The sequence below is a fragment of the Empidonax traillii genome, unplaced genomic scaffold, assembly GCF_003031625.1.
Source record: "Empidonax traillii isolate 1590-97213 ecotype Southwest subspecies unplaced genomic scaffold, ASM303162v1 scaffold13:size3042203, whole genome shotgun sequence".
NCBI classification, from domain to species: domain Eukaryota; kingdom Metazoa; phylum Chordata; class Aves; order Passeriformes; family Tyrannidae; genus Empidonax; species Empidonax traillii.
The window spans coordinates 2,562,175-2,585,098 of record NW_020955206.1 but is presented as its reverse complement, the minus strand read 5'-3'; the positions used below and the strand labels follow the sequence as shown (position 1 = coordinate 2,585,098).

General features: G+C 40.0%; 1 protein-coding gene across 2 annotated transcripts in view; it reads left to right on the top strand.

Annotated features, from left to right (window-relative positions):
* Window positions 1–22,924, top strand: part of CDH13 (cadherin 13) — a 423,595-nt gene that overhangs the window by 238,456 nt on the left and 162,215 nt on the right. For both annotated transcript variants that reach the window (XM_027890905.1, XM_027890897.1), the window contains exon 6: window positions 142–286. In XM_027890905.1, the coding sequence (XP_027746706.1) occupies window positions 142–286 (145 nt within the window). The remainder of the gene's footprint in view (window positions 1–141; window positions 287–22,924) is intronic.

Below are 22,924 nucleotides of genomic sequence, written 5' to 3'. Positions count from 1 at the left end.
AGCCTGGTCCAGAAGACTGGGCTGGAAGTGTTGCCCTGGGCAAGATCTGGTTGCAGCAGCACTGACCTGAGCTGGTTTCTTGTTCTCTGCTCCCTGTGATGGTGAACTAATGAATCTGCTGCTCTCTCTTGGTTCCTGCAGCTTGAAGTCGAGGTCACAGATCTGAGCGGGAAAACCATTGACGGTCCCGTCCGCCTGGATATTGCTGTGATCGATCAGAACGACAACAGGCCGATGTTCAAGGAAGGGCCTTACGTGGGGCACGTCATGGAGGGATCTCCTACAGGTGAGTCCATGCCCATCCTATCTCTATAAATAGTGCACCAATTGGCTTTTGATAAATGTATTATTATCATATTGTGCAACTTTTCTTGCTGATTTCGTGGCTCGGTGGATCCTTCCCCTGCACAAAGAGGTGAGACCAGCAAACCTTTAGAACAGCACGTAAAAAAAAAACCAGTCAAAAACCTGCAGTAAAAGTTAAAAAAACAAAAAAAAAGCTTTGATTTAGGTTCATATTTTTTAATGCATCTTTTGAATCCACTAGGAAAACCCCTAGGATATGATTAATATTCAGACCAAAGAACATGTACAATTTCTGTTCAGAGTGGGAATTTCACCTTTTTTTTCTGTAAGTTTAGCTGCTGGAAGGGTCATTTTTATTTGTTTATATAGCAGGAGAATAGTAAATACTAGAAATAAATGGAAAGCTTATTATGAATAAACTAATATTGTAGGGCAGATTGAAATACTGAACAATGCTGATAAACAGATTTTGTAAATGCAGATACAGCAGTTGCAACAAAATAAAAAACACACTTTGAGAATTAAAGTTAACAATGAATTGTTCTGATTAAATTTACTGTTGGTTTTGTCTGATGATGAAGTTCCGTAAGAATAAGATATTGTTCCAAATTTCAATTTGGGTCCAACCGCCCTATTTAAACTCTTCCCACAGGCTGAATTCGTTTTGTTCCTCTGTTGTTCTCAACTGTTGTGTAATTTTGTTGAGTTATTAACCAGCTTTTCACTTCCGCTTGAGAAGAATCTCCAGTGGATTTTTAAGCAGTAAGTGTGTGATCAGATTATCCTTCTGGAGCTAACCTGGCTCCTGGTGAAAGAAATCTAAACCAGGAGAAGCTCCTGTTAATGTCAGTGGAATGACAGTGATTTCACTGAGATCAGAGCTGTGGGTTATACAAGGCCCACTGAACACAGGGCCTTATCCTCTTAAACAGTTGAAGGTACGAGCACGGGCCTAAGGTTCCTGAAATATTTTGAAATGAAAGCTGGAAACAAGTGTATTATATTTTCATGAATATTTAATATTCATTGAAGCTTAATGTGGTGACATGTGCTTTGGTTACTCTGAACAAGTACCTTTCACTTCCACGTATTACATATTGATAGGACTAGAAGTTATTTGTCCTTATTTTATTATTTATGCAGTTTCCAGAGATCATGTGACCTCTTGGTGAGTTTTGCTTTCCGCCTGTTTGAAAAGCTGCAGGTGTTAAATGCATTATGAGCTGCTCCTTCATCAGGTTACAATTTTAAGGTGAATGTTTATTTACCTCACTTGTGACGAGCACGTAATGAGCTTAGGAGAGGCTGAGGGAGCTGGGGGTGTTGAGTCTGGAGAAGAGGAGGCTCAGGGGTGACTTCATCACTCTCTGCAGCTCCCTGACAGGAGGTTGGAGCCAGGTGAGGGTTGGTCTCTTCTCCCAGGAACCAGAAGTGGGACAAGAGGGCTCAGTCTCAAGCTGTGCCAGGAGAGGTTTAGGTTGGATTTTAGGAAGAAATTTTTTACAGAGGGAGTGCTCGGACATTGGAATGGGCTGCCCAGGGTGGATTCATCATCCCTGGAGGTGTTTAGGGTGAGAGTGGATGTGGCATCAGTGCCATGGGCTGGGAACCACAGTGGTGTTTGATCAAAGGTTGGAGTTGATGATCTCGGAGGTCTTTTCCAACCAGGTTGATTCTATAATTGTACACTGATGATATTTTCATTCAAACGGGGAATGTGTTTGAGAGTACAGCTGCAAGTGGAACACTAACTTTTCTATTGGAGGCCTCCAGTACATTTGTAATTTATTTCAAGTATTGATTGCTTCTTTGGAATTCAAAGGAAACTTCCTGAGACTGTCCCACTTCCAATTCCCCCCCAGGTTGTAGCAAGTTTCATAATTAGCTCAAACACATTGCTCAGAAATGTCACAGATTCCTTTGCACAGCCAGTCAATAGTTGTAACACAGTGTGAGTAACTAATCAGATCAAGGGACCAACTTTATTACATTTTCACCTAAACTGCAATATCCTCTTGTCATGCCCACTTAGACACACATTCCTGGACCACTGAGCAGGGTGATGTGGTTTAGGAGATCCACAGCCCCCATATTCATATCTCAGGAAAAAAAAAGTGGTGCCAAACAGCTCAGACTCTGCAGTGGTTAAGCTTTAATCCTGCTGGTGGTGCCTGAGCTCTGGGTGTGAGCTGTGAGCTCCTGCAAGTCTCTCAGTGGCCTCGTGTCTCTCCATCAAAGCAGATTCCAGTGAAATCTTCTGTGATTGCTTCCATCCATTTTCTCTCATCACCCTTCCCTATTGATCCATGGATCACTTAGAATCTGGATTGTCTTTCCTTTCAGTCAAAGTTTGAAAAATTTTTCTCAACTTTCTTTTCCTTATCCTCTCCCCCCTCCCTCCAGGCGTTCATCACATCAGACTTCACAACCTCATTTTCCTGGTGTCAGGAACACCAGTGCTTGCAAAATTATTTTATTCTCAAGTGAACCTGTAGAATCAGAACTGACTGGAATCAGTCACAGTTCTCTGTGGAGATGGCACCCAGTCAGCCAAGATTTCCCATTGTTTACATCTGTTTTCCATATTTCTTCACATTTTATGGCATATTTCTCAAATTATTCACCAGGTTCTTCTGTCTTGCCCCTCCCAGTCAATAGTTGCATTGCAGACCTTGATAGAAGTCTTAATGTGCTTATGTTTGTGTGTAAGAATCCACACTCCTTCCTTTTGGATTACAATTGTATTGTTGTATTTCTTTTTTGAAGTTGGAAAAAAAAGAAGGCTTTGCATTGTATGTATAACCTTATTTCCTATCACAGCCACCTTCATCTTCATTCAAGCTCTGAATCAAACCCTTTCACTGAAATAGTTCTGCTGAAAACAAAAAAAAATGCTCAAAAAGGTATCTTGGATTTGTCTGGATGTTCACTGGATCACAGTGTAAATGTCCACTAAATGTGAATGTGAATAGTTTGCATTTCTTTTTATTTATTACATCCCTAATTTCTGTATGAGACTGCAGTCAGCTGTATATACAGGAAAATAATAGCTGAGCCTGACTCAGTGACACCTGTGGCGATTTTTTGACTGACTATAATGGGTTTTGTGTTAACTGCACTGCTCATCTCTCATGGTTTTGTCCTGTAAGTTATGACGTGTTATTCCTACAGACCTCTGACCTATCCAGCTCAAGGTTTTAGGACCTGTGTCCTGTTGCAGAGTCACCTCAGCCCGTTGATGAGAGTGACTGTGATCTTGTGGGTTCCACAGGCAGAAACACTTGCATGTCTCACTCTTTAAAGGTTGGGAAGTGAAGGCTGGTTAAATGAACTTGGCAGCCACCTCATTTCACTTGCTGCAGGCATTCAGCAGAAATTATTTTAAACACATTTGACATTATGTGACTTACAACAAGATGCTGCAAACCCAGTGGGCTAAAACCTTAACTGCAGCCCTTAGGAAAATTGCTGGAGAACCTCAGTTAAAAAAACAACAACTCATTTTCTGTGCTGCACAACAGCCTGGATGCATTGGGTTCCAGCCGTGGAGCCTGGACTGACATGTCTGTAAATTATTGCTAGAAATAAAAGGACACTTGAAGACATTTAGAGAGGAAGCAGAAGGAATTAAGAAGAATAGCCAAGAGTGTCCTTCAGTATCATAAAACATGAGAATACTGAAAAATCTTATATTTTTGAAAAACAAACCTGTTTAACACATCTTTGCCCTGGTCCTTCCCTGCTGAAGATGGGATGCTCAGTTTGGATACAACTCAGCAGAGCAGTTTTCAAGTGCCTTTGCTTACAAATGTGTGCAGTTCTGGGCATACTTCAAAACTTGCTGATGGCAAACTTTCAGCAATCTTTTCCTGGGATTAATCATCTCCATTTCAGCAAAAATATACTCAGTGCCTTTTGTAATCTGGTCTGGAAATGTAACGGATCTGCACTAGGTAGAAACATCTGTAGTGTCAATATTTAAATTGCCCAGCAGAAGCCAGGCTAATTATGCACAGCTGCTTGTATACCCCAGTAGGAATTTTTACTCATATCTGTGTGGAACAAAATACAGCTGTATGTGAATATGGGTATTTTGTGTGTGTATAGATGTATATTTATATATATATATATATATATGGCATGTATATGATATGCACATATTGCAGAGAGATGAGCATATGGAGACACAATGACTTATTTAGTCCCTTATTTGGGGTCCTGGCAGGTTTTAGTTGCTGTGTATGTACATGATGGAAAGAAAAGCTGTGTATTTACTAATAATGCATTGTATTATGGCAGACAAAGGTGCACATCCAGTCTAATCTGCCTGTGGTTTGTTGGAAGATGTTGGGAGGAATAAGCCATTAAAGCATTATCCAGCAATTAACAGGTGCCTGGTACATTTTGAGGAAATGAAAATAACCTCGTGTGTAGTAATTAGCAGTTCACTCCAACGGAGCCGGCGATGGGAGTGTTGGAAGCAGGACTCTGCAGCCCACTCCAGGGTTCAATTAGTCTTGATTTTTGGCATAAAGAGGTTAAAGTCAGAAAAGGCTCCAGATCAGCTCAGGTGCACAGGGCAGAATTTCTGGTCTGTGTGTGAGGACTGGAAATGGTGAGTCAGTCCCAGACAGAAAATTCCCTCTGACTTCCTGCTAACTGCTCAATGATTTGTGTGCTCACTGTCCCTCCTGCTAAAATGAGCTTTCATCCGCTTTTCTGTAGTTACACACTTGACATACCAAAAATTGGTCTAATGGCCAGATCAGAGCTAATGCCTGATGTTAAAGGTTGTAAAAACACCGTGGTCTCTCTCCCTTGGACAATTGATGCAGTAAAGTGCTCATACTTCCACGAACAGAGCAGTGGAATTACTGGTGGTTTGTGCTTTTGGCTCTTTTTTGCATTATAGCCCAGGTTCATTAAATAAAAATAAGCATGTTTCTTAATTACAGTACAAATGAATTTTTAAAAAAATGCTGGAGTCCTTGCTGGGTACTGAAAACCAAGGGCTCAAATGAGGCTGTGTAATTCAGTAGGTAATTGTTTGCAAAGGGAAAATTTCTGCACTAATAAATTTACCAGCGGATTTTGCACCTGGGCTTTTGCACCTGTTTCTCACATCTCCTCCTGTCCTCTCAGAGAGGAAAAGGATGAGCTTTAAAACTCCAAGCAGTTTGGACACACGAGACAAGCTCATCCGTGTCATCAGTTAATGGAAAGATACCTCAGTACTGGGAAAGTGTTCTGTGGAATGATGCCTGGCTGTGTGGCTGTGCAGAGGAGGAGGAGGATGCCCTCTTGCTAGGCTTTATTAGTGGTATGAAACCTCAGGTTTGTGTTTATGCTCTTCTAAATCAGCAGTTCTGGCTGCTGCCTTCCCATCACCTCTTTTCAGGCCCAGCAGCCCCGCAGGCTGCGTGACCCTGCTCTGTCAGTGGACAGTCAGCACCCACACTACTGTCGTTCATTCAGACCCTTTAAAGTGCACGAAAAGGGGAATAAATCCCCACAATTTGCAACCAGGTGCCATAAATTGGTGGTATGATTTGGGGACTGATGGCAGGACAGGCAATAATTGAAGCCCTTTCCCTCCCGCCATGTCCTCTCCCTCGGCTGGACGTAAATCCTGGGCTTGTGTTCCCGGGTGTTGTGACAGTGGGATATCGTTTCCTCTGGCAGTAATTCCGTGGTGTGGCCACTACTCCAAGTGCCAAATGAGAAAAGCCTGTAAACTGTCAGTGCAGGCAGGATTTGCCTCAGTGTGCAATGCCAGGATCAGTCAACAGACTGATCCATCCTTCCTTTATTATGAAGAGATACATGGCTGAATGGAGAACTGCCCAGTGCAGAGTGGCAGGATTATTTATTCCCCTGCAGGTTAATTTGATTAATTTTCCCAATGTTATTTGATAGCCATTATCAGATAGATAGTGTATTTAAGAAGAAAAAGAGGTAGAAAAGAGATGTTCTTTTTTAAACTGCGGGTTCAGATTTTCTTGGCTCTTTTCCTCCCGTTTCTCCCTTTATTCCATGCACTCACAGTATCTTTTTTCCCACCATTAAATATAGTGCTTGGGATTTAAATTGCAGTCTGTAATCCTGTGAAGTCAAAGGATAGTTGCACGTTACATTTAGAAGAGTGAAAGCAATTGCAATAGGAAAGGAAACCTCAGTGAGAATGACCCACCAGGAAAAAGTAAACAGAAGAAATAATGACAGGTAATGTAGTTTGATAGTATGAGGAGTTTGTGGGGTTTTATGGGAATATTCAAAATGGCTCACGTGGCTTTCACACATTGAGCCCAGCTTCTAGAAAATGTAACTCTGATTTCTTCAGTCAGATTATATCTTTTAAATACAGGAAATGTCACCTTTGCACACCACAGTTTGTTTCCACCCCTAGTTGCACTATTTCTGTGCAATAGTTTTCCGTGGCTGTCCACTGAAAATAGATGGAAAAATTACATTTATTTTTAGAAATCAAGCCCTCCTAGTGAGCACCACTAACATGCTCAAAAGTAAGGAAGGGATTTCTTTTTTTTTCTTTTTTTTAATGGCACATTTACAGACAAAGAATATCCTAGTAAGGATGAAAAGCTGATTTTTGGGTTTCTTGCAGGGGGAAAACGTTGCTGTCAGCTGGTGTTTTTGACGTGCAGAGAATGCATGACTGGGTTAGAATCACGCTTAGGGAATGTGACAGACAGGTTGAAGGTGAAATCTCTCAGTGCTGCACAGTTCTTACTTTCCATCCATCTTCTGCTGCTTGGAAACTCCCAGTAGAAACGTCCTTTAAATATGGATCTAAGAAAATATTAACAGGTCCACGTTCAGGACAGTGATTTTTTTGGGATGCAGTCGTAGCTCATCATTACCCTGATTTAAACACGCAGCAGTAAAATGTGTGGGATATCCCTTGGATGGAAACCACATGAGCTCAGTTTCATGTTTTCAGGTTTGTACAAGTGAAAGAAATCTTGATTCCTAAATACAAGTAGAAAACAATTAGATAAAACATTTGAACTGATTTTTCCACTATCCTTACTTATTATACTTACAAGCCAATTTACAAATGTATAACTATGCTGGTGAAGACAATGAGTGTTTTCTTGGATTTCTCTGTCCCAGTTCCAAATCTGTTCATACCAGTGTGCTTGTAGTGATGTTCTATTCTAAAATGTAGTGTGGGTAAAACGTGCTCTAGAGTAGTGCAGTATTTGATAACTGTTTTAAGAAACAGGAATGTTATACAAAATGTGATTTTGTATAAAATAGCAATATTTGCCATTCAAACATGATGGTAGCACATCCAGCACCTCAGAGAAAGGAGGTGGACATTCCTGGGAGAAATATATCAGCTTCCTCTGTGGAATCCCTGAAAAGAAATCATGTTTACTATAAAAGTAAAAGAGAAGAGTCTATTTTTAATATCATTTTGTTTTAATCATCAAATCATTGTCAGGAAACTTGGCAGGGAAATTTATTTTTGACCCAGTTTGGAAATCGAGAGACACACCTCGAGACAAAGCTGCCTTAATTAATGAAATAATTTATGACACACTGCAGGGCTTGTCTATGGGGTCATATGATTACTCCTACAATTAATATATATTGTAAATCTCCTTCCAGTCCACTCGAGGGTGTAATTTTATTAAGCACACAGGGAAACAGGATTTCTTGGCCTCATTGCTCGAGGCTTTAAAAGGGCAGAATATACTGGATCTCACAGAGGGAGGGAAAAGATATGTTTTCTCACAGATTGGGTGCTGGGGGGGGGAGGGGAAAACCCCAAACTAAAACCAACCAAACAAAAAAAAGCAACCAAAAAACCTCCCAACTCTGCACATTCAGTTGGTCGAACCTCTTTCACTTTTCTCCACTAAAGATGTGTTATTTCTTTCTTCAAGCTGTAGTCTCTCATTTACAGTGACAACCAACTCCTTTGGGCTTTGAAAATGTTGCCAAACTCTCAGTATAATTTTTACAATCTGAATTTCATGATGTTTGATTAAAAAAAAAAAAAATCTCTTGAACAGTCGTCCTCTTTTACCATTGGCAGTTATAAATATAGTGGGTTTCTTTAAAGCAGTTTTAAATTTTTCAAGAGGTGTTATTTTAAAGTTTTTTTATGTGTCATTTCTTGCCAGCAGCCCTGTGCTCCTGAGCATCTGAGAAGTTTGGAAGGCATCTGAAGTTAAAAGGGAGTGTTAATGGAAGATCTCTTTGTGTTTTCCTGTTAAGTGACAATTCTTTGTGTCAGCCGAGATTGGCATATTGTGAAATCAATGGATGGAGGAATGTCAACTAAATTCATGCAGGCTTGTTGTTGCTAAAAGCCCGTGTACTACAAACCCGAGTCTTCAGAGAGGAAATTGGCAACAATCCCTTTTTAGCACAGGAAAAAAAAATATCATTCTTGTTACATCACCACCTCTTTGATTCAGAACGTGGAGATTAAGTAGGCCTGGGTTTGCTGATAAAATACACACAAATTTCAGAAGGGCATCAGCTGGATTTTGTACAGGACTTTTCTTTCAAAATTTAATTCACTCCCTTAATTTTATTTTATATTTTATTGCATGAACCATTAATTGATGTCATTGATCTGGAAGTTTGAATACTTTAGCACCTGCAGCACCTTTGCTGGGAAGCTTCGTAGCTCAGTATTGCTACCCAAAGCACTCTGTAAATTCTCTGATTCAGCACCTAAGGTAGCATTTTTTACTCTTCAAAAAGTTCTCCTCTGGGGCAGAGCACCAATTATAAAAATGCAATCACAGCAGTTGCATGATATTAAAATAAAACTTACACAGTAGCATATAATAGCAAATCAAACTGTTAAACAATAGAGAGGTTTTTTCCTGTATGCAAGAATAGGTTCTTACTCCCACCGGCTGTACCAGCGCTGCAGTCGAGGAACTGTAAACGTCTGCAGGATTGGGCTGGTACTGAGTGAGCCCTGCAATCATAAAATCACTGCATGGCTTGGCTTGGAAGGGACCTTAAAGCTCATCCAGTCCCACTCCCTGCCATGGGCAGGGGCACTTTCCACTAGCCCAGGTTGCTCCAAGCCCCGTCCAGCCTGGCCTTGGACACTTCCAGGGATGGGCAACCTGTGCCAGGGCCTGACCACCCTCACAGGGAAGAATTTCTTCCCAATATCCAATCCTCCTTCAGTTTAAAACCATTGTCCCTTGTGCTGTCACTTATACAAAAGGTCCCTGTCCCTCCTTTTTATAAAGCTGAAGGTAGGATTAAGGTGAGTGACCATCTTACTGATGTGTTTCAACTGAGCTTGCTTTGTATTCTTCCACTAAGAGACAACAGCTCATTGTTTTAGGGCAGAAAAATCATCAGTGGGATCAACATTCCACTCAGATAACTCCAGCACCAGCGGCCAGTAAATAAAACTGGTTTGAGGTTTTCATCTGACAAATTCTGCAATAATTTTATGAGCAATTTGGAGGAATACTCAGACAAATCCTATTTGAGAGAAAGGTCACATCCTAAAGCCATTCTGAGAACTTCTATTAATTAAAGAGTGTCCAGACACTGAATAAGAAATAACACTAAAATAACGTAATTAAGTTAATGAAGGGAACTGAGACACTGAAATGCCTGTGGTGTGGCTATGAGTAAATGGATTTTGCAGTGCCTTCCATCACTGCTGTAACACAAATGCAGGTTTAGCGAGCAAAGTTTATAATAGATTTAACCAACATGCAGTGGGCAGTCCTGTGACTGTTCTGTCAGCTTTGTGTGCGGGTGGGATGAGTCCCCAGATCTGCTTGGCCAAAACTTGACACAGGGGCTCATTTTCCAGCTGCAGCAGAGAAGGGCCATAGCTGTGGAAAACAAACTCTACAGAGACACCTCAGCATTTTTTAACAGACAGTGTAATGGATCATGAAATTGCATACATTACTTTTTGGACACACTTGCAAGCATTGTTTTGCCAACTTCTTGTTTTTTTTAATTTAAACAGTTTTGCCTTCTTGATTTTAAGCTGAACTCCATCGTAGTTTCTGATAGCGAAAAACCTCCAGTACTCAAAATAATTATGAGACAAAAAGATAGACGTGCCCCTTGGGCTTGTTGTAATCTTGCTTATTTGGCAGTTTCATTTGGGGAGGTTACACTTGGAGCAGCTTGGTGGATGCTGCAGGCTCAGTGAAAAAGAACCAGAGAATTGAGAATTTGATCGTATTTTTTTTAGCCAGGGAAAAAAGTTAATAGTGCAGCTTTTCCAATTTCTTATGTTGAAGGTTTGCCCTTGCTAGTTAAGATAATATAGTTTATCCATCCTTTGGGCTCTTATTTTCTCATTGCTACAGCTGTATCCAAGAAAGACGAAATTATCAGCTTCAGGCTTCATTGCTATTGAATAAAGTTTTAACTCATTTTTCTTTTCTTTCTTTTCTTTTTTTTTTTTTTTTTTAATATTTTTTTTTCTTCAAACTGAAGAATCCTTTTGCAAGCAAACAAGCCTTTTGTTTTTCCTGGTTTCCAGATTACAGCCTGTCTGTCGGTGTTTTTAGAGGTAGCTACTCCAACTGGAAAGTCTAAGGGAAGGACATCAAGATTCTGGATGTTCTCCTTGATCATTACACGGATCAAACCAGCAGTTCCAGCATTATTAGCACACACTTAGATCAGTGTGAGCAGATGAGTCTGTGCTGTGCTTGGAGCAGGACATTCCCAGCTGCTGATTTTTCCACCAGGCACCACACTTTGGAACCCATTTCTCCAAGAACCTTCCCTTGGGGTGGTTTGAATGGAGATGTCTCTTTCCTGAACAAAATCAATCCCGTGTTCTGATAAAGGCCAGGATTGTTTTCTCAGACCTCACCCAGGGAGGGATGTTCCCCCACACAGGCTGTAGCAGGGAGGTTGTTCATTCCCACCGTGGCTCTGTATTAAATATATTGTTCCATAAAAAGTGGCGTGATATTTACTCAGGACTGGTATTACTTTGGTGTGTCCTGAGGGTTTTAAACAGTGTGTGCTGCAGGAGAGGAAAAATATCTTCCTTAACTTACGGATTTTAGCATTTTCATAAGCACATCAGTGAGGATGGGCTGTGGTGATGCTGCTGCTTAAATACTTCTAAATTTGCTGGGACTGCAGCAGCCAAAGAAATGAAAACATAAAAAAGCATTAATTAAGAGAAACTGAGTGAAGTAAAATGTTCTTTGTTACTGTAGCTTTTCTCTTGCAAATCTGCTCTACCTTAGCTGGGGGCTAGTCCCTCATAGGTCCAGGAATTACAACCTGTTGAATGCTAAGTAGGTGGTGTGGACCAATATTAATGAGGATCTGTGGAGCAGATTCCTTATTACTGCAGCCAGAAGGAAAAAAAAAAAAAAAAAAAAAAAAAAAAAAAAAAAAAAAAAAAAAAAAAAAAAAAAAAAAGCAGGGTATTTCATGGTTTGGTACTCTGCCTAGGGACACCGAATTTACATATGGCCTAAAACTGCTGATCAGAGCTAATCTCCCTGATCATTATAGCTTGAAGAAAGGTTTAATATTCAGGATGTTCTCAAGTGTTGTGTTTTTTCTCTCTCTAAACAAAAATAGGCTGCACGAAAGTGGGCCATTGGCAAGCCAGGGCTGGGTGCTGCTGCCAAGAATTTTAATGGCCTGGTGCTAAACAGGAGGACTTGTGCTCCAGTAAAAGTTTTGTTCTCGGGCACTTGCTCAGTTTATTTCATTTTCTTAAATCTGTGCTAAATCACACTTTTTCCCCAGACTGATCTGATGAGTCTTCAGAGCACAAGAGACAGTGGGATGTGGCTGCTTGAGGGGTCTTGACAGCAGACGTGGCTCTTGTGACTGCCACGGGATGTCCTTAAATTCTCCTTGACCGTTTTCCTGGCTGGATGTGCCAGTTGGCAGCTGAGTGCACGGAAACAAGGGGTACAAAGCTTTTTGGGGGGAGGAATCCTCATTTCTCCTCGCTGCTACTTTAAAGGTGTGCAAATTAACTGCCAGCTTTTGTCTTTCGTTCTTTATGGTCCTGGGCCAAGGACAAGGTAATGTGCCAGCTGAGGAATGTGCTTGCTTTCCAGCTCCCCATGCTGCATCCCCAAAATTCTTATCTATGTCAGATTCCTGAGAAAACCAGAACCAATCCCTTTACTTCTAAATGACTTGCTCTGATTGGCAGGATTTAGTCTGTGGATCCATTTAGTCTTTACCTATAGATGCATTTACAGATCCCCTGCAGACTTGGTCCAACTTCCAATATGTGGCATTTGCTTTTATCCAGTAGCTAAAAAATTAACATCTTTGATCTTTGCTTTGTTAGTACAAAGGGGGAGATACTTTTAAGAAATGAAAGTCCTGGACAAAAATTGCAACTGCAAAATTTTACCCACTGAAAATAACTGCTCAAGGAAAATAGACTGGAAAAAAAAAAAAAGTGTTATTTTTGCTGATTTTTTTTCCTAGGGGCAATGAAAAATCGAAATCTAAACAAATAAACTTTCCACTCTATGTCCACTCACCACTCTGTGGAGAGTCTGTCACTGAAAGGTTTGCAGTGGCTGATGGTGTGGGGAGAATTTGGGGGGTGTGTTTGCCTCATTCCAACTGGACTTTGTTTTGTGGCTTCATTCTGATCTCTGTGTAGTCTCTTTTCCCCTCAGCAGATTAAGTAAGTTCCCCCTTTGCAGCGAGCTGAAGGAGCCATAACCTCCTCCCTTCTGTTTCCAGACAACTGTTGTTCAGATGTTGTTCATTACTTCCAATTTGGTCATCTTGGAATTTCAGTGCACTGTCAGAAAACTGAAATATTGCCAAAATTTATAAGAAAGAGCTGCACATTAATTCCTTTTTTTCTTATAAGTTTAGTTCTCTAAGCAAGAGAATGGATCAGAATAAAAACTCACCACGTCTCAAAGTCACAGGGAAAAGCTTAAAAATACTGCCCTAATTAGCCCAAGAGACTGAAGATTTAAATTGATTTTCATACTCCTGTTTATTAATTCATTTTAATCTCCTGGTTTTGAGGTCAGACCCTGGATACACAAAGCTGAGTGTTACCAAGACAAGGAACAGTTCCTGGTGATCTCCCTCTAAGCAAAGCTTAAAGCTCTCGGAGTGTAAAGCTCAGCCGGGGAGTTTCTTGGGTGTATTCCTTATGTTCCCTGGGGAAATGCAAACAATCTTTGAGATGCTGCAGTTTCTCCTGGTGCCTGACAGCTCACCCATCACATCCAGCAGGCAGGGTGGTCACTGTGTTTGAAACAAGGGCTCACAGGGGGACTGAAAAGCTGCCTCAGGGGCATCCTAGGAATGGAAAATGCCAGTAAGATGATGGAAGTTAATGGGATTGACACTGAAACCTCATTCTCTGCTTTGACACCCCTGCACATATACTGATTATATTTCTTTTTTTTTTTTTTTTAAATTGTGTATTTCAAAGCTGAAAGGAGTCAGTGTGTCATATTGGCTTCAAATACAGTTTGCTGTTATGGATAACTTTATGAACCCAGCAGTGAAAAGAAATATTTAACAGTGTATTCTTCAAGAGAACACTTCCAGATTAAAGCCCTGCTTTACCCTCCCTATTTGTGTCTGAAAAGCACTGCTCAGTACAGAGGTGAAAAAAAAAAAAAAAAAAAAAAAAAAAGAAAAGCAGCAGAATCCTAAACCTTTGAGATTTATAAACCAAAACACTCCCGTGAAGAGCAGACCCAAATCTTTCAACAGTGGCAGTAAAGGTGTATTTCAAGGGATCATTCAGGGATTTTTAAGTAGTTCTAGTAGAATGTTCTGAGTTTTAAAAAGTTCATGTTATATTTTATTACATCAATAGGTATCCCCTCCCCATGAATCTCCCTCACGTCACTCAGTAACTTGCTGCAGTATTGGAAGTGATGAAATGCTCTGTGTTCACAATTCCCGCAGTGGCCAAGGCTACATTAATATTTACATTATGTAAATTATTTGTTAAATGCTGAGTAATGTTGAACCTGGTGTTATCTCTGTAACATTTATTCCATAGAGCAAGCAGAATTTTACAGAAAGATACAGGGAATTATTGGAGAAAGATCTAATACTTTAGATGTGATATTATATGAGTTATTAATGGGCTTTTTTGAAATGTTTGTCAAACCCAAATGGTCATCATTGTCATAATAGAAACAATACTGAGATATAAAGGCTTCTTAGAGAAGTTTAGGGTTTATTTTTCTTTAAAAATACCATTCACTCCAAGGTGAAATACTGCTCCTGGTGAATTCCCTGGGAGCTTTGCCACCAAACTCAAGACTCTAGAGCTCAGTCTTGAAAATATTGAAGGTATTGTGCCAAACTTCCTACCACAGTCAATATCCAAAGGGAAAAACAAAAAAAAAAGAAAAAAAGGCAAGAATTTATTTGAGGGGGATCCTGGGACACACCTCTGCAACCACCTTCAAAGTAAGGCAGGAAAACAGACACGGCTGGAGAGTGGGAGGATTCATCTGGAGCAGGAGATGTTTGCTGTAGCTCAGTCTCTACTTCCCCCTAGAGTCGGTGGGCAGAAATAGGAGCCTCCGGAGGGTGATCAATCCTCCGGTGAACCAGCGAGACCATTGAGAGCTGTGAAATGTCCGGTATCAGTAAACTAAACGTCACCCTGGGTAACCAAATGTCTTTAAGCTGGATGTCAGCAGGTTAAAAACGGGCAACTTCTGAAGTCAAAGCAACGTTTGTCTTGAAATTGGTGTTGGTGTCTGTCCTATGTTTATTTAGGAGGGGTAAACAACTGGTTGGTTACTCGAACTTTTAAACCACGTGTGACTGAATCATAGGTACTTAATTCTCGTAAGGATCACGTTGTGCTGCAGAGAAGTGAAGGGAAAGAAAAAAATGGGAACTAAAAGTTCAGATTCTCTCTGTTTGCTCTTGGTTCATCTTTGGTTTGTTCATTTATTTACCTGTGTTGCTGTTACTGGAAGCTGGGATCAGTCATGGCACGTTACCTGGGAGCACCACAGGAGGATCTCAGGTTGGCAGCTTTGACGTGCTGAAACTTTGCACAGCTTTTTATTCAACTTGAGGACTAATTTTAGCTTAAAAGAGGGAAAAGGGGAACAAAATAATTTCCTTCCTATTTTGAATGACAGTTTTGTGCAGTTATACAATCTTCTCAAAATCTAAAAGGGAAAATGGTCAGCGTTAGTTCAAATATGAGAAGCATTTCTACACACCTGTATATTTCTTTTAATTCTTATATTTCATGAAGATTATTGATCTTATGGCTGCGAATACTCCTTTCTTGGTTCACCAGTGACAACACATTCTGTAGTTTTATCCACTGAATGTTTTAAGCCTAATCTAAGAAAATTAGATTTGGTTTTGACTTCACCATAATTTCACTTACTGTAGGCTTGTGATGCTTTCAATTTAAGTTTGGTTTTAGCAAATATACTTTTGCTTTAAATTCAAAACTATGATAAAAGGCATGAATGTTCATACCATAAAAATCACCCAATCCTGTGGTGAAAAGAGAGAAACCAAAATGAAGTTCTTCTTTCAATAAATATACCTTTATATAAGTATCCCAATATATCAAATGCAGTAATGTCAAATTAGTGAGTTTAATCCATTTTTTTTCATGGTCTTGAGTTCAAGACCTTTTCAGCTCTTGAGTTCTTTCCTGTGAGATAACTTGTCTGCATTCCTTCTGCATTACACACCATGAAATTAGCAAGGTTAAAGCCTGTTCAGGTTTTTTGGTTTCTAACAATTAATCTCACAAAGTCTTTCTGCAGGTTTTTTATTGTTCACAGCTTGAAAGAAAAGCTGAAAAATGCCACAATGAGGTTTGGTTGTTCAGTGCTGATTCCCTTCGTTCCATGTGCCTGTGGCTTCCTCTCCTTTGCTGTTCACAGAGTTGCAAATCGTGTCCTGTAAAACTCATCTTATTTGCTGCAAAAGGCAGGGGATGTGAAGGGAAAGAGGGTGTACAGTGAATAAACCAGGCACTGAGAGCAGAATTAAAAGCAGCCAACAAACCCACTGTTTGTGAGTTACAAAAATAACATGAGTTATTTTTACTGCTTAACATCAACAACTATCACTTCAATAACACCAGTGGCACATTATTCGTTTGTTTTTAGGTTCACCACATTGTTGTTGGTTTTTACACACCTTTTTCTAAGTTGTTTGCCACAGATGAGTTAATGGCAGACTGGAAACGTAATTTAGGCTTAGCTCAGTATCTTTTTATATATAACAATTCTTAAGCGGTGCCACAATAAAAGCACTCAATAAGAACCGAGTTGATAGTACAATTAATTTACATGGAGTAACAAACTTCCCCTTGGATACTCGGTTATTTGGGAGTTCTACAAACAACAAGGCAAACTGTTCTGTAAAATTAGCTCTCCCCATGTCTGCCACCAAGAAATCTCAAATAACCTTTAATGTGATAACTGTTCATTCATTCATTTTCACCCAGACCTATAACCCAGGAGAATATTGAAAGCAATGCTTCCCAACTCCCAGTGTCATTTGGAGGTCCAGGATTCCCTAAACAGCTTCCATTTTTCATAACACTAAAGAGATAAGATATCTAAAGAGATAAACATTGTGTATAATTCCAGAGAGATAAGCAAAGATTATCTTTGAAGTTGGGAGATTGGAGAGGGCTGAGGAAGGAGCCAGACTGTGTATTTGTTGGATACTGGGTATTTGGGAATGGTTCAGACATGCAGTAGAAATGTCAAGGCAGACAGATACAAAATGGGATGGCTTTGCATGTGCTGCATGCTGGGATGCTGCCTTAGAATAAAGATCATTTTGTTAAGGATGTTGGTGGTTATCAGGCTTAAATTCAGAAGTTCTTTGATAACTTTGCACTATCATTGCCAGAGTGAAAAAAATTTCAACTAGTAACCTGAGGGTAGATTGGCACTATTTCTGGGTATTTTCTTCTTTAAAAATTATGTTCCTAATGCTGCCCTTTATACTCACAGGTTTCTTAAAGTTCTCTGACTTAACAGTTGCCACTTAATCAGCTCTGCACGTCTTCTTAAATCTGCTTTGCAAAGGCTCTTCAGATTCTACAAAGCCTAGGTCTGGAATAGAAGAGGATAGCTGTGGTATTAAATTATAAACAAACAAACAAAACCCCAGAGAAGTTATAGGGGATGGGAGGAACATCCTGTGGACAGGAGACACGAGATTACCCTGGCAAAGCCTTGTTCTGTCTGCAGCTACAGCAGAGTCCTCTGGTGACCCTTGGCCAGGGAAGTTCATTTTCAGGAAGGTGAAATGATGACAGTGTTCTCCAGAAGGATATTCTAGTCTGGATTCTCCAGATAGAAGGACTTTCAGGTCCAAGGCACTTTAAGATCCAGGTTTTCTTTCCTGTAACTTTCCATATCTATTAGTTTTGAAGGAAGTCTTGATAGACTTTAGTGCTACTCCAGCGCCCAGTAATGGGGAAGGGGACTTTTTTATGTGAGGTTACAATTTCTGTCCCAAAATGGAATTTTAAACATAGTTTTGCAATGCTTGTAGGATTTGAGACTCTGATTGTTATCCTCAGTGCATTTGTTACTATGCCAGGAATAATTTGTAGGTGAAAACTGCCCAGTCTAACTAGCATAGATCTGACTTTATGTTTTTCCCCTTCACTACTTAAGAGAAAGTGAACTTGTAGGCATTGTCCTTGTTATGTTCTGAGTTGTCCCAGGTGTTGTCATGGCTGTTGTTGTTGTTTCTGTTCTACCCAGGAAGCAGCAGGGTCACCTTCCCAGCCCTGTGGCACACTGGGCTGTGACAACTGGTGCACTTGGAAAAAGTGCATCTTTTTGGAGTTGTCTTTGATGAGACTGCTCCACTTTGAATGTGAGTTTAATAGCAGACAACAAATCTTCCTGCAAGTCTGTTTTATGATGATATTATTATTATTATTTTGTCGATACTACTGTAATTTTTTATCTCTCAGTCACAAGGAAGAGGCAAAGAATAAAGGCAAATCTCAACACACATTTCTTCCGTTCCCATATACATCACACTCACCAGCAGTGCTGACTCCTCAACAGACACCAGCCATCAAACACATCTTCCTTCTCATGAGAGGAAAAAAAAATGATGGTTTATTGATTGTGGTTTTGTTTCAAAAGAGTGTGAGTAAAGGAACAGGAGTTTACCAGCCCTGCTGGTCCCAGTTCTCTCAGAAAGTATGATTAGTGTCAGAGTCACCACAGACTAATTTGAATGTCAAGGAAAGGAAAAGCACTGCTCTATGTCTCCACACAGCAGCCTGCCATATAAATCATATCTGATGAGTACTCAGCTTTCCCTTAGAAGTAATTGCAGATATGTTTGCATTTTGCATACAAACAAATGGCCAATCTAATCTTGAAATCCACAAGAACTGGGACAAATCTGCTTCCCAGCCTGTCTCCCTTGTTAATCTTCCCTGCAGACAGGCAGCTTGGCAAAACAAGCCAGCAAATGTATCCCTCTACTTGATTCGACCTAAAGCTGAAAGGCTTAATAGGATGAATATTTGAATTTAATTATACGTTATACCATGGAAATAATATTGCAGGCATCTATTAAAAAAAGAAACCTGGTCCTTCATTTGGCTTATAAACTCTATCTATTAGGTATGCTGGAACATCAGGATAAGCCAATATATTTCCTCAGCTGCCTCCCTACACATTAAAGTGACATAAAATGCCCAATGATCTGGAACTCCTTTGCCTTGAGACCTCTGGTAACAAGACTTTCAGCTGTGCCGTTGGATCCGAGGAGTTATCGGGAGCTCTCCTTTCTGGAGTGGAATTATCAACCCACTGATTACAACTGACTGCTTCTTATTTCTGGGATTTAATATGTTGACCCACACTATAATTATTTTTAAAATCAAAAAACGGAGTTCTTTCACTGTGACGTGGACAAAGCTCCTGTCAATGGCTGAGTTCAAATCTGATGATGTGAAATATCAGCGGGGTTGATTTGATCCTTTAAGGTGAATAAGAGAACCATGTACTGGGAAAACTAAATTCAGGCTGCCTTTTAGGACTTCATAAATAAGAGTTTCATAAATATGTAAATACTTTTCTTTTTTAGCTTAACCATTGGCTCAAAGAGGAGCTGGATTAAGCCAACAAGCCAGTTTGATGTTGGTTTTTAATAAGTGTGTACTCTGGAAAGTTCCATTACAGCAGCCAGTCTGTAAAACATTGGGAGTTCTGAAGGAAGCTTTCATTTAATTGAATTTTTCGGAGCTAAGAAAAAAATTACTTTATCACTCTCTCTCTGTCCTCTTTTTATAACACTTTCACAGAAATGTTACCTTTTATAATCACAGAGGCTCAATACGTGAACTTGAGGACTTTTACAAAGGGAATTTTCTCTCAGTGGTTTCTCATTGCTTTGATGTGCTAATTTCTGTTAAGAATAGTTTAGGAATAATTAAAACATCTTCTGAAATAGACCTCTTGAGAGGCTGGGAGACACCTACTAATGATATTCAAGAATTACTGAAGGTGACATCATTCCACCATATTAAATATACTGAAAAACCAGAGTATTAAAAACTTTATCTGTTTTTTAATGCCTCACTTAAGCTAGAAGGGAGAAATGAAGAAGAGTAAGAAACAAGAGGGACATCCAGACATTTATGGTTATGGGATTGCCCGATGCAAGTGCAACCTTTTCTTTTTTTCTGTGTCTCATTAACCCTTTTTCCTTGATGGCAGCTGGTGAACTGTAGACAACTTACACCTCCTATAAGCTTTTAAGCTGTGACATTTTTCTGTGGAGTTTTTTTTTTTTTCCATTAATTTCTTGACTTTTTTAGCATTGCTCTCCAGCTGTATAAATGACAAGGGAAATCTCTTGCTAAATGTATCCAGCAGATCCCCTACTTCCCTCGCAAATGACCATCCTCTGTAAAAAAAAAAAAAAAAAATATGTTGCACAGCTTGTAGCTAATAGAAGGCCCAAAAGATAATGAGTTCCCTACTGCAGAACAGATGTATAGTGTTCCTTTTATCATAAGGAATAGATTTACAAGAGGAAAAAAAAAAAATTACAGTCACCCTTGAAAATTCACAGCTTTGCTGGCAGTCCTTGCTGTGTGTTGTTACATGAAAAAGGGCACTGTGGTAGCTGAGAGTCAAAAAGCAATTAAATAAAAGCTAAAAAGATACATACCAATGTCTAACAAAGACAATGGGTTGTTGGAGAGTAGGGGAAAAAATTGTAAAAAGACTAAGAGGAGGAACTATTTAATGACAGAAAGTACTGGCTGGTGGTTCCCTGCAAACTCATTAATTGGGGAGTAATTCAAACCATAGGCAACTGCCAAATGCTGCAGCTGAGAACTTATGGGAAATATTATGATCATAACAAGCTTTTTTTTTTTTCCAAAGCAGTACCGTTCACTCCACAGCTCCAGTGTCACAAGTGCCTGGAAAGCACAGGATCACATTCCCTTCAGGAACAGCACTCCAGGTCCGTGCCTTGAGCCCACGTGGTCTCCACCAGCAGGCTGGATCCACTGCTTTCCCATTTTGTAGAAGAGTGCTCCATTCCCTGTTTGGAATGTTCTCCCAGCTCAGCCCAGCACAGCAGGTTTTACAAACCCTCTTTCCCCAAATGCCACCAGCCAGCCCAGCCACGGAGCAACTTCCATTTGTATTCCTAAACCCAGGAACGGGGAATTCCTGCTGCAATCTGCAGCTGCAGTGCCCTGAGTGCCAAAGTACGGTGTGATCTCCTACTTGGCACTGGGAGAGTGCCCAGATGAGGTTTGAGGGAAACACAGCGAAAATATTTTGTCCTTGTTTCCTATCCTATAGAAATATTCCTGCTTCAATGTCAGCAGTGAGTGAAAACAGTGAATTATTGTGCAGCTCTGCCACAGCATCGCTCTGCACTTCCCTTCCAGGGCTCTGTAAATCAAGATGCAACCACAGCCATTAGGTCCAGCTCTCTAATGTGCCATTTTGGTGCTAAATTAGCAGTTATCTGAAGGACAGAGAAAATCAGAAGCAGTAGGGTGTAATCATTTCTTAATTACTTAGCATGTTGGCATGAAATTGTAGGTTCGACTTGGAACTACAGCAGGAAAATAAAGATAAATCACAAAATCATCTAGACTCATGAAAAACACCTTTAACAACAAGTAATGTCAGAGCTTTTTACAGCTTTTTGGATTTGAGGATATTGTTTCTGGATGTGTGTTTATTTTGAAAGCTGCATTTCATCCACAGTGCTCAAATCAGTTTGGAGCATGTTTTATTTTTAACAGTACAATGATAATTTTCCACGGTCTGCATGATTTGAGATGTGAAATTACTTCTAAGCCATTTCAGTTTTACTCTAACAGCATTCTTCCCAAGCCATGCACTTAACATTCCTTACATTAGTGTGGTCAAATAATAAAAAAAAATTTAATGGATCTTTTCTGTGTTGGTTTAGCAAGAGAAAAAACCACATCCTTTATGACAGCAATGTTTCAGTTCTCATTTAAGGTCAGTTGTTAAATCCTGTCCCTGTGGATTTCAGGGGCCCTGTGTGTGCTCTGAGCCACGTTTGGCCCCAGCTGCCTGTTGAACACAAGGTATCTGTGACTCACTCAGTCAACTTTTTGGACAATATTAATGTCCCTCGAATCAGCAACCTTGTCTAAACCACTTGTGTGTCCTTTGGGGAGTTGCTTGTACAGGATAATCGTTAGAAAGGTCTCGAAGAGGTGCCCAATCTGGACTGCACATGTATTTTAATCAAGCTCCCAACAACTTGCTGCATTCAAAATAGTTAAAACTCTGCTGCAATGGTGGTGGGACCTGGTAGACTTCATTAAATGTGCTTATGGGCTCTGGCTTTGTGAGTGTGAAATGCTCTCAGATTTCTTCCCTCGGAACCATTTTTAATTAAATATTCAGAACTTGATTCTGTGTCCTAACAAAAACGTAGAATGATATGAGTTGAGCTTAGTAATAATATATGAACAATATACAGATGGCTGGACTGTTTTCTGGGGATTCATCTCCTATGGATTTTTTTCTTATGCCTTTATCTTGTTTGGGCAGGATTAGGCAGGGATTAGAACCCATCAGGTACAACAAGAGCTATTTTATTCCATGAGCTTTATGCAAACCCTTCATGCAGCATCCTTCCAGCTGAGGTACAGCTCACCTGCTGGAGCAGAACTTGGAAGAACAAATCCATGTTTAAGTCAAGTTGTAAGAAGTAGCAGCAGACATGAGTTAGGGACAGTGCCCCTCTGCAGCTCTGCAGAGTGGGAGTTAAACACTTTCAGCAACCACAGTGGACAATGGTGGAAATATCAAGTATTTTTGGAGTTGAAGATGCATATGTAGCTTTATAGAATAAGTAATAGAGGCAAAGATCAAATTTAAGTGCAGAATGACTGGTTACATAGAAAGGAGTAATAACCTTTTTTGTCTCTGTCTCAGTTTAATTGAGACAAGGGTCTTTTGCTGAGGATGGATTAGGAGAAAAAGACCCAAACCTTCTTTTCTAGCAATTATAGATTCGAAATTAAGAGGCTCCGATTGAAGGAAAGCAAATTATGGAAAAGGGAAAAAGGAAAAATAACAGCCCTTTATTAAGTATGTGTGTATTAACGTAACAC